Raw genomic sequence first — 12,336 nt, 5'->3', positions numbered from 1 at the left:
TTTCACCATGAATATGGTGAACTAAACCTTGTATTGTTGTTGGGGAATCAATGTAGTCTTGTGAAACTCTCATATATGGAATTAATGTTTTAACATCTTATTTTAAGATACATGCTTTCTTTCATCATTAGTTAGGTTTTTCCTCTTTGCTTAATGCTTGCTTTGTTTAACTCATTCATTGCTATGATCATTGATTTTGTCGATATGGGAACGTACGGGGAAGTCTAGATCCGGGGAATTTCTCCCAATAGCATATTGGTTGCCTTTAAGCTCCTACACTTCAGAACTAATTACTAGGAATGCTAGGAATTGTATGAACTCGTAATTAAGGATAGGCCTTCTTGACAAGGTGATTTAGAGAGTGGCATTAACATTGATGAAAAGATTGATGAATTCCTAAAGTATATGAGAGTGGATAAGATGAAATTGATAACCCCAACAACATACTCATGCATACATATTTAATTACTGTCTTTTGCATTAAAAAAACCTACAATCAATCGTTCACAAGTCTTAAATAATCAAAAAATCAGATAACTAACTTGGCTGTGAGTCCTTTGAGAAAACGATACTTGGTCTTACCTAGTTTTATTACTTGATACGATTCGGTCACACTTGCCGAGGGTTAAACAAGTTTGTGGCGCCGTTTTTCGGTGTTCATAAATTTGTCATCAAAAGCATTGAGCTAAGAGCTAAGAATTAAGTATGTGAAAAGAGAAAGAAAAAGAGAAAGAAAAGAAAAGAAAAAGCAAAGCTCAATGCAAAAGAAAGTTAGGGAAAAGTAAGAATGATTGCGTTTATATGATTCTCTTAACTCAAGGGTTTTGTGATCTAGAAAAACTAATTTTCTTGTTAGCCTAGCCACATTATAAGCCATTGAAAAGTCCTTGTCATGATGCATCCTTGTGAATGTATTTGATTATGGTTAAATGAAAGGAAAAGTAAATTCTTGTGAAATTGTGGTAGTAGAGTGAATGAGTGATTACCTCTTATACACTTGTGTGTTTGAGTGAAACACTTTATTTAGTGAGGAAATATTCCATGAGCACATGAACATCCATGCTTAGTTGATTGATCATTCATGAAAAATAGCATTTGTTGGATATTAAGTGACTTTGTGAACACTAAAGCATGTGTAGGTCTTGATTGAAGTCTTTGTCATGAGCTTAATTGAAGTTTTTACTTATCTTGAAAAGAGGATTTTGAATGGAGTAAACCATTGTATGGATTGGTAGAAGATTGAGTTACATCTTGTTTGCTTGAGGACAAGCAAAGTTCTAAGTTTGGGGTTGTGATAACAGTTGAAAAACTGTTATTTTCATGCTTAAAATTGATACTAAAAGCAACCTTTAACACTTAGAAACTAGCTTGAAATCATGTTTTTGGTCATACTTTTAGAAATAAGAGAGCTGGACAGGTTTATGCTTGATTTCAGTGTTTTATGCAGTTTTAAGGTGAATTTGGTGAAAGAAGTGAAGAAGGATAGAAATGGAATCAGAAAAGACATCAAAAAGTGTAAAAGGAGAAGTCGCAACTACCGCTCAGCGGTAGTTTACTGCTGAGCGGCACTTAGGAACTCACGTTGGATCCGCTGAGGGGTGAAAATGACGCTAAGGGGAAGAATCAACTCACGCACTTACCGCTGAGCGGTAGTTTACCGCTGAGCGGCACTATTTTGGGCTTGGGCTTAATTTTTTGTATTATTACGAACAATATATAAGCTTTAGGTCTTCCTAGGGTTTGTATCTTTGGCTGGAGACAAAGCAAACACACATTTTTCCACCCCTTGGAGGAAGATCTTGGATGCTAAGGCTACCTTCTCATCTTTCTAGGGTTCTATCTTTCATTCTTTCATTATTGTTCATCTAGTTTCACCATGAATATGGTGAACTAAACCTTGTATTGTTGTTGGGGAATCAATGTAGTCTTGTGAAACTCTCATATATGGAATTTGTGTTTAAACATCTTATTTGAGATACATGTTTTCTTTCATCATTAGTTAGGGTTTTTCCTCTTTGCTCAAAGCATGCATTGTTTAACTCATTCGATGTCATGATTATTGATTTTGTCGATATGGGAACGTACGGGGAAATCTAGATCCGGGGAATTTCTTCCAATAGCATATTGCCTAGACATAGGAATATGAGGGTTGGTTGCCGTTAAGCTTCTGCACTTTAGAATTAATTATTAGGGATGCTAGGAATTGTATGAACTCGTAATTAAGGATAGGCCTTCTTGCAAGGTGATTTAGAGAGTGGCATTAACATTGATGAAAAGATTGATGAATTCCTAAAATATATGAGAGTGGATAAGATGAAATTGATAACCCCAACAACATACTCATGCATCTAATTCATTAAAGTGTTTGATTTCCTCTTCTCCATTGATCAAATTCATGCATACATGTTTAATTATTGTCTTTTGCATTAAAAACCTACAATCAATCGTTCACAAGTCTTAAATAATCAACAAATCAGATAACTAAGTAGGGCGTGAGTCCTTTGGGAGAACGATACTTGGTCTTACCGAGTTTATTACTTGATACAATTCGGTCACACTTGCCGAGGGTTAAACAAGTTTGTGGAGCCGTTTTTCGGTGTTCATAAATTTGTCATCAGAGGGTTGGTTGCCTTTAAGCTTATGGGCGAATGTAATGCATAATATATTGTTGGGGATACAAGACATTGTGATCTAGTAATTAAGAGTAGGCTTTCTTCACCGAGACATCGGGTTTAAGGTAAATTAGAAAGTGACATTAACATTAATGAAGAAGATGAATTCATAAATACATGAGAGTGGACAAGATAAGTCGGAAACCCCAACAACATAATCATTCCATATTTTATACACTAATCACCTGTGCATTTTTCAAGTCAATTGATCAACACTTGCATTCATTTTTATTTTCTGCATTATAAACACTATGATCTTGTTTACAAGTCTTAATTAATCAAGAACCCATATGAATGTCTAGGCCGTGAGTCTCTTGGGAAATGATATTTGGTCTTACCATTTATTATTACTTGATACGATTCGGTACACTTGTCGGAGTGTTAACAGACACACACATGACTTAATATATGTAACAACAAGAATTGTGGGGATATATTGTGATTGATAAATCGCTAACACACATCACGTGTTTTGGTTCATATAACTTGTTATACCAACTACTCTATGTATTATAAGTTTCTCAATCTAGGACTGGTTCATATATATAATTTATTATACAAACTCTAATGCATTACATCTTATATGAGACCCAAGTTTTTCTCTTTCGATTTTCTTTTCTGTCTTTCTCTTTGCAATTTCTGAGGGATTATGTTGTGAAAATAAAGTTTATCAATATTGCAAAAGCGTGGACAATCCATTAGTGAAATGCTTGAACCCAAAGAAACTTTGTTTTGGCTTCCTAATTTTTCGATAACAAAATATATATCCACTAGTGTCGATTTATTGTCACTTCATATCCAAAACTACCTTGATATGTTCTTGACTTTGAACCGCACTTTGCGACACATCTCTTACAATGATAGTTTCTCCACAACTCTTCTATGACCCATGCTCCATCTATAAATAGGGGCTTATATTTCCTCTGAAAACACAACACTCACACATCTCTCTCGCTTTCATTTATTATTTTCTCTTCTCTTTATTTTCTAACGTGGGTTATTTACCCCCTTTAAGAGTTTCTTGCTAGTTTTTTAGATGTTTAGAAAATCTAGAAATTTCCTATCGTATTTTAAGAAACTTGTACAATAGATTATGGATAAGTCTTAAATAGTGAATATGCACACTGGTGCGTACCGTACGGTCTATCTTCCCATGTACCACCTAGGTGATCCTCTCAGGCCGTCCTCCCAGGCCATCCTCCCAGGCCGTGCTCCTAAACCATCCTCCTAGGGTCGTCCATCGTCCTCCCAGGAAGTCCTCCTAGGCCATCCACTCAGGTCGTCCTTCCAAGCTGTCCACCTAAACCATCCTCCCAAGCTGTCCACCTAGGTTGTCCTTCTAAGTCCGTCCAACCAGGTCGTTCACCTATGTCATGTCTAGTGGTAATGACTCATTAAGTCCCTAATGCAGATTAATGTGTGATTGGGCCGTCATTAGGTCATCGAAAGGTGAAGGCCCATCACAACTAGTATAAATAAAGGTCTCAACTTGTTGTGATAGGCGTTCGGTTATATTACTGACTTGAGCGTTAGAGTGCCTTTGACAGGTATCCTCTCACATGGCTTCGACAAAACGGAGGGAGAGCGAACAACGTAACTTTTGGAAGATAGAGAACCATCCGAGAGTCCATCTGGTCTTCAAGAAAACTTGGAGTGCCTTTAGTAAAGGACTTTAACCATATACCCGAAACAATGTTGTTTCTTGGTAAAGACTTTTGTTAGTTGTTGCACGACGAAAAGTTGCTTTGTTGCATACCAAGGATAAAATGTCGCGAATGCTTGGTGGCATGGCAAAGGATTTTGATAGGAAAAAGAGATACCACATTATAGTTCTACATGAGGAGATGTAAAAATTTATTATAACTGCATCGCATGAATGACTCTATTCATTTTAAACTAATAACATGAATATATATAATTAAGATCTTTACAAATATACTCAGTATCAAAATCAATATATCAATGTCGTTAACTCAAATGAAACATAATAACAAGTAACCTATTAAATGATGGAGAAAAAAAGAAGAAGCTGAAGTTTTGTTGAAGATATCATATTCAATGGAGTCCATCATCAACTTTATTCAACCCTTTACTGATTACAAGGATACGTAGCTATGCATGCCCATTTTCTGCACTCCAATAAGAATTATAATATAATAACCTAAGAACTAACATGACCACAGAGACACTCCCATGTTTGGCTGATCAACGACCATGTCCATAGCAAAAAGGGTTTTGGCAAGTTTACTTGATGGAGATAAGTTCTCTGAGGATGAATTGGATGTTGCAGGCACTGCTTTGAGTTGTTCAGAGGAAGTTGAAACTTGGCTCAGTTTCATGTGCACAACCTCTGCTTGTGCAAGTGCCAACTGGGTTTGTAAAACATCAACTTGTTGCTGCAGAGAAGATATGGCTCCCACACATCCATACACGGGATCTCTCACCCTTGCATTGGCTTCGTATACCATTGAACTAACAGCATCACTTCGTTGGTACTCCGGTAGTTCCTGCCAATGTTATATATAATTCATCAAACCAATTACTATACATTCAATCAAGGTCTTAAACCATCAGAACTCACATCAGGTATAATCTTTGGACACTTCACCATGTACCTTATCTGTTATTTGAATGAAGTTAGAGATTGATCTCAATTGAAAATATGATTAAATTACTGTATGTAAGTGAGGTATATTGCTGAGTCTTTTTTAAAAGAATATGTTGAGGATATTGGCCATCAATAATTATTATATACTTCCTTCCATCCAAAACCTCATAAATCTAACTATTGTAAGTTTTAAGTTGAACAGGCCAAGTGCAGTATGTATAGAGAAAAAGAAAACTTAAAACTTATAGAACTCTTTCACGTTTGGATTGAAGATTCTAAGTGACGTGTCTCAGATACAGTGCATATAATGTGTAACAGGACTTTATTATATAATGATTATTTTGAACAAATCGTGTGGTGAACTTAGAAGTTAGGTTGCTTACAAAAAGTTATATATCACACTCAACAGGTTATCATGATATGTGTGAATATGTGTAAAAAAGTAACGTTAGCCGTAACTTGAGTACAAGTAAAAGGAATATTCAGGTGGAAGCTCTATGTGTTGACCTAGATTCATGAGTGATATGATGAAAACCATCGTTCTTTTGAATAGAAATATAGATCATGCTTAGTCAAAAAAGAGTTGCATGTTTAATAAGGTGTATGTTGAAACTATGTGCTTCGGAGGGGAAAACAAAACAAGAAGTTGTTGACTTAAGAGAATATATAATAGTATGAAAATCATAACCCTGGCTTGGCTACTTTTAAATAAAAAAGGATGCAATGTATAGACTAGGACAATAATACACCATGTGATATCATAACGTGTATGAAAATTCAGCCAACAATTTTATCTTGATTTATGCATATTCATCTCTCAAAAAACCTGTAATTATTTTTTTCTTGGCTTCTTGTATGAATTTAAAATCATGGTTAATACTATATTGTTTAGGGGTTATTGTTTAGTACTAATGGTTATTATTAATATTATATATATATATATATATATATATATATATATATATATGTGTGTGTGTGTGTGTTTATATGCATGTATGTTTAATCAATTTGTTCAATATTACATTTTTAAATAGATTATAAGATAAAATTTACATCATGTTCATTTGAAATATTTTCAATTCAATAACAAGTGGGAATATTTTCTAATATCTATTAAGTAATATTATTGGATTATTTTAGGAGGACACAGTATAGAGTCGATAAAAAAATAGAAGAGGTGAATCAAATGATTCTCGAGTCACGAACAAACCTATATATATATATATATATATATATATATATATATATATATATATATATATATATATATATATAACATTTGACTTATCCAAAATTTTAAGAGAAATTTATTTATGAGTTTTTTTTTTCATTTTATTGATCTCCACTCTCAAATGCATTCTTAACAAATATATGTATTACAAAATTTTAAATAATATACCCATGTTACTATTTAACTAAAAAGCTAAATGAAAATGATGTCATGGACATGACCCAAGTTTTTTTTTTCATTGCTTTTTTTCTTTTATAGCATTTGTAACATGAATATAATGAACACAAGTTAAAATATGTCATCAATGAGTCATGCTTACAAAAGATAATTTCATATATCCTTAATTTTATCACCAATTGAAATATCTTGATTTGGGAAATCAACATCACTTTCAACATGCATAAGCAGTCTCTATCAATGTAACCCATGATTTTAAAGAGAAAAGAGAAAAAGATGAACTCTATAAGCTTTTTTTTCTTCTTTTCTAAAATAACATTGATTAACCAACGAACCCAGGACTAAGAAAAAAAAAGCTAACTGGTCATAAAGAAAGAAAGGAATACAAATTGCAATACATGGCCAATAATAATTACGTACCTAGCTAGCTGCATATCTTTTTTAACTTTATCTTCTTGACATGGGTGTAGCTTCTCAGCACTAAAGCTAATTTATATATACTTGATCCTTTGTCTTCTTTATATGTGCCAAGGAATCATACTTACCTCACTTTAATAAAGAAGAACGATTAATAAAGAAGAACGATTACTGTGGATTTTCTCATATTTTTTCATAAAGATTTTTAAGAAAGAAAGAAACAAGTTTCTTCATAATAAATTAAAATTAGTTAAATTTAGGAGACAACTTTTACAAACTAGTCTACGTATATATTAATATTAATTTATAGAGATTTTTATTTATTTATTTTAAACATGTTCATAAAAAAGCTTGTATAATAAAACCTATGTATTATTAAAGTTAGCTTGGGGACATCAACCGTAATTAACTACTACAACGGAAGTAAAAGTGGGAAAACAACAAAGAACAAGTAAGCCCTTTAAACTTTTATGGATGGAAGACTACTTTCTTCTTCTATAATATCTATATATTTGAAAGTTTGATCTGTGTCCCTATTTAAGTAAGCAGCAGCAGATAAATTAGAAAACCCTAGAGCAAGTAATGCTTTTCTGATATATATCAGAATGAAAGTATTACACAAAATGCATGAATATAATATATATATATATATATATATATATATATAGGATGTTTTTCATTTCTTTTTATCTGATCAGCATGTGAGTCTCTGTGCTGCTGATTAGATTCTTCTCAGTATAAATAAGCCACTTTTGACAAAGCTGCTATAAGAACTAGCAAGTGGGTATTGTATTTCATCAGTTTCCTTGCTTAATACATTGATCTTTCTCTCTCACACACACAAACACAGTGCTTGATACATCAGTTTCCTTGCTAAATCACATTTCAAATAAAATAATGTAAATCCAAGTAAGCTATGTATATGTGTGTGTGTTAGGTTAAACTGCAATGGTGGTTTAGTATATAACCATTAGTCACTTTGCAGTTTGAGACAAAAAGTAGCTGCAGCTTCTTTGTCTAATACTTTTTTTCTTTATGTTGAACCTAAGTTATCAATTTAACCTTATAGTAGAAGTAAATTTGTGTATGAGGTTTTGATCTCTGCTTTAAAAAAGTGCAACCTATCTTCCTAACAAAAGCAGAGAACTTGTAAGAAGGTTCAGACAAAAATCCAAGTAGACCAACCCTAATGAAAGTGATTGGGAGGGTTTTTAAACAGTATTTAACTGGTATCAATGAAATGATAAATATATATCATGATGAGCAGATATAGTGAAAGGACATTAAGGGGTGCCTGAGAATTGAAAACCTGTAACATTTTGTTGACATTGCTAGCTCCAAAAACCTTGTGCACACTGGCAAACTTGTGTGGCTCATCTGCAGGAAAATAAGGAGCAAACACACAATCCTCTGCACATCTCCTTCGAAGAAGCTTGCATGCTGCACATGGTGACATTGCACCTTGTTTTCTTCCACCATCCTTCATTTCTTCAAGCAGAAAAAGAAGAAGAAGAATAAGTCAATATGATAAGCACTTTTGAGCTGAAAGATTTAGTTGAACCTGGAGAAATGAAGTTGTGTAGGGTAATTTATTGTTGGAAAATGATGAGCAGATGAAAATTTGATCGATGGGAAGGGAGAGGGGGTCTTAAGGAGTGTGGACATGATGTTATATAGAGACGTTTTGGGACAGAAAATCTTGGAAGGGTCCCATGAAAGACGAAACTCTAGATTTTGCTAGACAAAATCATGGATGTTGATAAGATCTTTTGCCCCACATGTACATTATTTATTTTTTCACTCTTTAATTATTTCTTTTGTTTTTAATGCTTAACATATATATCCTCATGCTTTGAACAATCTACAGATTTTCATTCAAAAGGGACATACAATTTCCCTTTTTCTTCATCTTTTTCGTTTACAAGGTAAACATAGAATGAATCAGTTTGTAGAACATCGCTATTGTTGCAGTTTCTTATTTGGCGTTATGGTCGGATACAAGAGTTATTGGAAGGCAATATGTCTTAACACGGATTGAGAATCGTTTTATTTAGTCGTAGGAATGAACTTTACTTTGGTTTTTTGTGAAGAGTTTGAGCACAATATGAGGATGTTTAGCTTGTATTGGATTGAGTACCCTACTTAGATTTCATTAATAAATTTATTTTCTTACAAAAACGAAAAAAATAGAAACAAGTGCATACGAAACAACATGTTCGTTGCACGATCGATTTATAAATGTTGTAATAATTTGAGCTTTTGATAAAAAAATAGTATGCAAATTGATCTTTGATACCGAGTTTCTTTTAAACAATTAACCGCATGATCATTGTCTTTTAATAATAACATGAGTTGAGTCAACAAGCGTAATTCATAATTAGAAAAAAGAAAATCTTTGAAATTTAAGATTTTGTCAAGCAAAAAGAGGTGAAAAAAGAGAGAGGAAGATATACGTGAAACAAAGGAGAGTGTGGTTGAAGAGGAGAACCAGAAGAAAGGCATAAGAAGCGTCTCAGAGTTGGAGACGGTGAGCAGAGCTGAAGACAAAAGATTGCTCAGAAACGATAAGCTTAGTGGAAGACCAAACTTGTTGAATTCATTAATTAATATTAGATTAGTGAGGTAAACCAAAGTATAAAAGTTTTTTTCTCATTTTTTTTTATTCTAACTTTGTCGATTAACATTGTTAAAGTAAATCATAATATCATCATAATAATATTGTATGTTTTTAGCGTGAAATTCTATCATATTTTTAATTTTTGTTTTTAAAAGACGTTTTGAATAATGAAAAAAATATATAAACTGTATTCGATCCAAAACTATGTGAAATAAATATATATATATATATATATATATATATATATATATATATATATATATATATATATATTACACTGATACAAAATTATTTTTCTGTGAGAATATTTTATATAGGTTTAGTTAAAATTGTTGTAAAAAAAGCGGTTTCAATTTTTGTAGAATAGAACCGATGTAAAATCTACTGGGTCTATTGACTTGGATTTAAATAAGAACTGATGTAAAAGTGGTTTAAAAATCTCAAAAGTCTCTCTTGCAATGTACCTTTCCTTCTTCCTTCCTCTTCAACTTTTTTCTCCTCCCATTTTCAAAGCTAAAAATTCTTTTCTAGCAACGCAACCCTGTTTTCTTCCTTTACCTTCATCTTCCTTTCCGTTGCAGCTATCTTGTCTCTGCATTTACATTTTTCTCCGAGTTCCCAGTCCTTCAATCGACGTCGTTGTTTCCCAAGTAGGTTTTTTAAGGTAGTTAATCATATGTGTTTATTATAATGCGTGTCTAGCCATGGTTGTTGTATTAGCAGCTTGTCAACATGGTTTAGACTAGATAATGAATTTCTGTAGTATTTAAAGATGAATAAAACAAAAATAATGCATTTTTTCATGATGGGTAAACTTTATTCATGGAGTCGTCGTCGTCTGATTAAGTCTAAATTTCATATTCAAAAAAGAAAATGTGTTAGGCCAAGAATACAAGGTTAATTGTGTTGATAGTTTACTATTTTGCATGTTATGTTATGTTTTGAACACACATCAATATGCAATAGTTCTAGCTTGGACATTGCAACATGGGTTAAGGTTCCTTAAACTAACTTACTCAAGACTTTTCCTTGAAACATTATTGAATATATGTGATAAGACAATTATGCTCTTAACTGGTTAGACCTTTGTTTTTGTAGTGGGAGTCTGATTATGTTTGTTACATTAGTGGGTTGAAAACCTAAATTTTCATTAGAAAATGAATTTTCATAGTAATTCAAGGTGAGCAAAAAACAAATTCATGATATATATACGATCTTGTCTAGAAGAGAATATGATTGTTTCTGAATTTGAATTCTCAAGAGACGCAACAAAAATAAATCAAAGAGTAATGTCAAATAAGACAGTGATGGAGATGCCAAAATCAAACAGATTAGTAAGTCAAGTAAAGAATCGTCACAGATATGTTAGTCTTTAATAAAAATTATTAGAGTTCTAATTCAAGAACCAAGAGAATCTTTTCTTAAAGAATGCATATTCATATAATATGTAGAATTAAAATAAAATTATAATTTTTTTAATTTCCTAAACTATTCTTTAATTGTGCTCATAATCTTCATCTTCTTTAAGATTCCTCCTTCGTGGAACATTATAAGATTCAAAGAGATAATGTTTTGATGTTTGACTTTGTCAGAAATTATTTGAATTGCAAATATTTTTCGCCAAGTTCTTCTCATATATGTTCACGAGATAGTCCTCTATCATAACCTCATTCTTTAAGAGAATTTATCCTCAAATTTGTACCACTTGAAGATTATTTATCCATTTTTCCTGTCAGAGATAATTTGACTCGAATTCGAGAAGATCGTACGCACAAACACAAACATAAATCAAAGACACAAATCTAAAATAATCAAAAATAGAAATTCTACTAAAATAATCACGATGCTATATTGTTTTTCTCTCTTTTTCTTCTCTTTCTTTCTTTTCTTTCTCTTTCTTTATTTTTCTTTCTCCTCTCTCACTTTCTTTTCCTTCTATTCTTTTTCTTTTTTTTCTCTTTCTTCACCTTCTCTCTTTTCTTTCTCTTTTTTTCTTTTAGTTTCTCTTTCTTCTGTTTCTATGAGTGTTTCTTTATTTTGTGCTCTTTTAAGCTTCCGCTCTTGTCTTCTTTTCAATGAATCTAATTTTTGCAAACTCATTTCTTCCTCTTCTTTCAAATATAGAATGTAGTTCTTGAGGTCTTCATTAGTAATGGGACTAGCATTCCAATTAGGACAGTGACAAGTTTCATTTCCATAACTTTCACATTTGGAACATCTTATAACACTTGATTTAACCCTTGGAAAAACACTTTTACCATGCTTGTGCTTCCTTTTAATACTAGAAATTTTGGCATTCTTTTTTACAATTGTAGACTCCAAGGCATTGACATTATCCACCAAGACCTTCACGAACACACACCTTTCAGAAGGATGTCTCTATTGGAACATGTTGCTTTGTTATATATTGATAAATTCTACAAAAGGTTAGGAAAACAAAATAATAGAATATATTTATATCTTTACCACTTGCCTAAGTGTTTCACTCAAATTTCACTTGTGTATCATACTTATAAGTTTTTTCTTGAATGTACTCTCTTGCCTTTTACCACTCAAATTTCATATAACACTTGGCAAGAAACTCTAGTAGCTTACGCAAATAATGAACAAACAA

At 32.4% G+C, this 12,336-nt stretch overlaps 1 protein-coding gene across 1 annotated transcript; it reads right to left on the bottom strand.

The window, feature by feature from the left end:
• Positions 1–4,610: 4,610 nt before the first annotated feature.
• On the bottom strand, positions 4,611–8,896 carry LOC108319560 (LOB domain-containing protein 4). The gene is made up of 2 exons (XM_052877746.1): positions 8,415–8,896; positions 4,611–5,179 (listed from the first exon to the last, which is right to left on the bottom strand). Exons 1-2 carry the CDS (start codon positions 8,589–8,591, stop codon positions 4,841–4,843), a joined length of 516 nt encoding a protein of 171 aa, XP_052733706.1. The 5' UTR covers positions 8,592–8,896; the 3' UTR covers positions 4,611–4,840.
• Positions 8,897–12,336: the final 3,440 nt, after the last annotated feature.

This window comes from Vigna angularis, chromosome 5 (genome assembly GCF_016808095.1).
Source record: "Vigna angularis cultivar LongXiaoDou No.4 chromosome 5, ASM1680809v1, whole genome shotgun sequence".
NCBI lineage: Eukaryota > Viridiplantae > Streptophyta > Magnoliopsida > Fabales > Fabaceae > Vigna > Vigna angularis.
The sequence above is the reverse complement of the archived record's forward strand: the minus strand, read 5'-3'. Positions and strand labels throughout refer to the sequence as shown.

Excerpts from the sequence above, each read along its gene's own strand:
- LOC108319560 (XM_052877746.1), bottom strand. The coding sequence starts at position 8,591 with ATGAAGGATGGTGGAAGAAAACAAGGTGCAATGTCACCATGTGCAGCA. Across the intron at positions 5,180-8,414 it reads ATGTCAACAAAATGTTACAG|GAACTACCGGAGTACCAACG; the intron begins GTTTTCAATTCT and ends TAACATTGGCAG.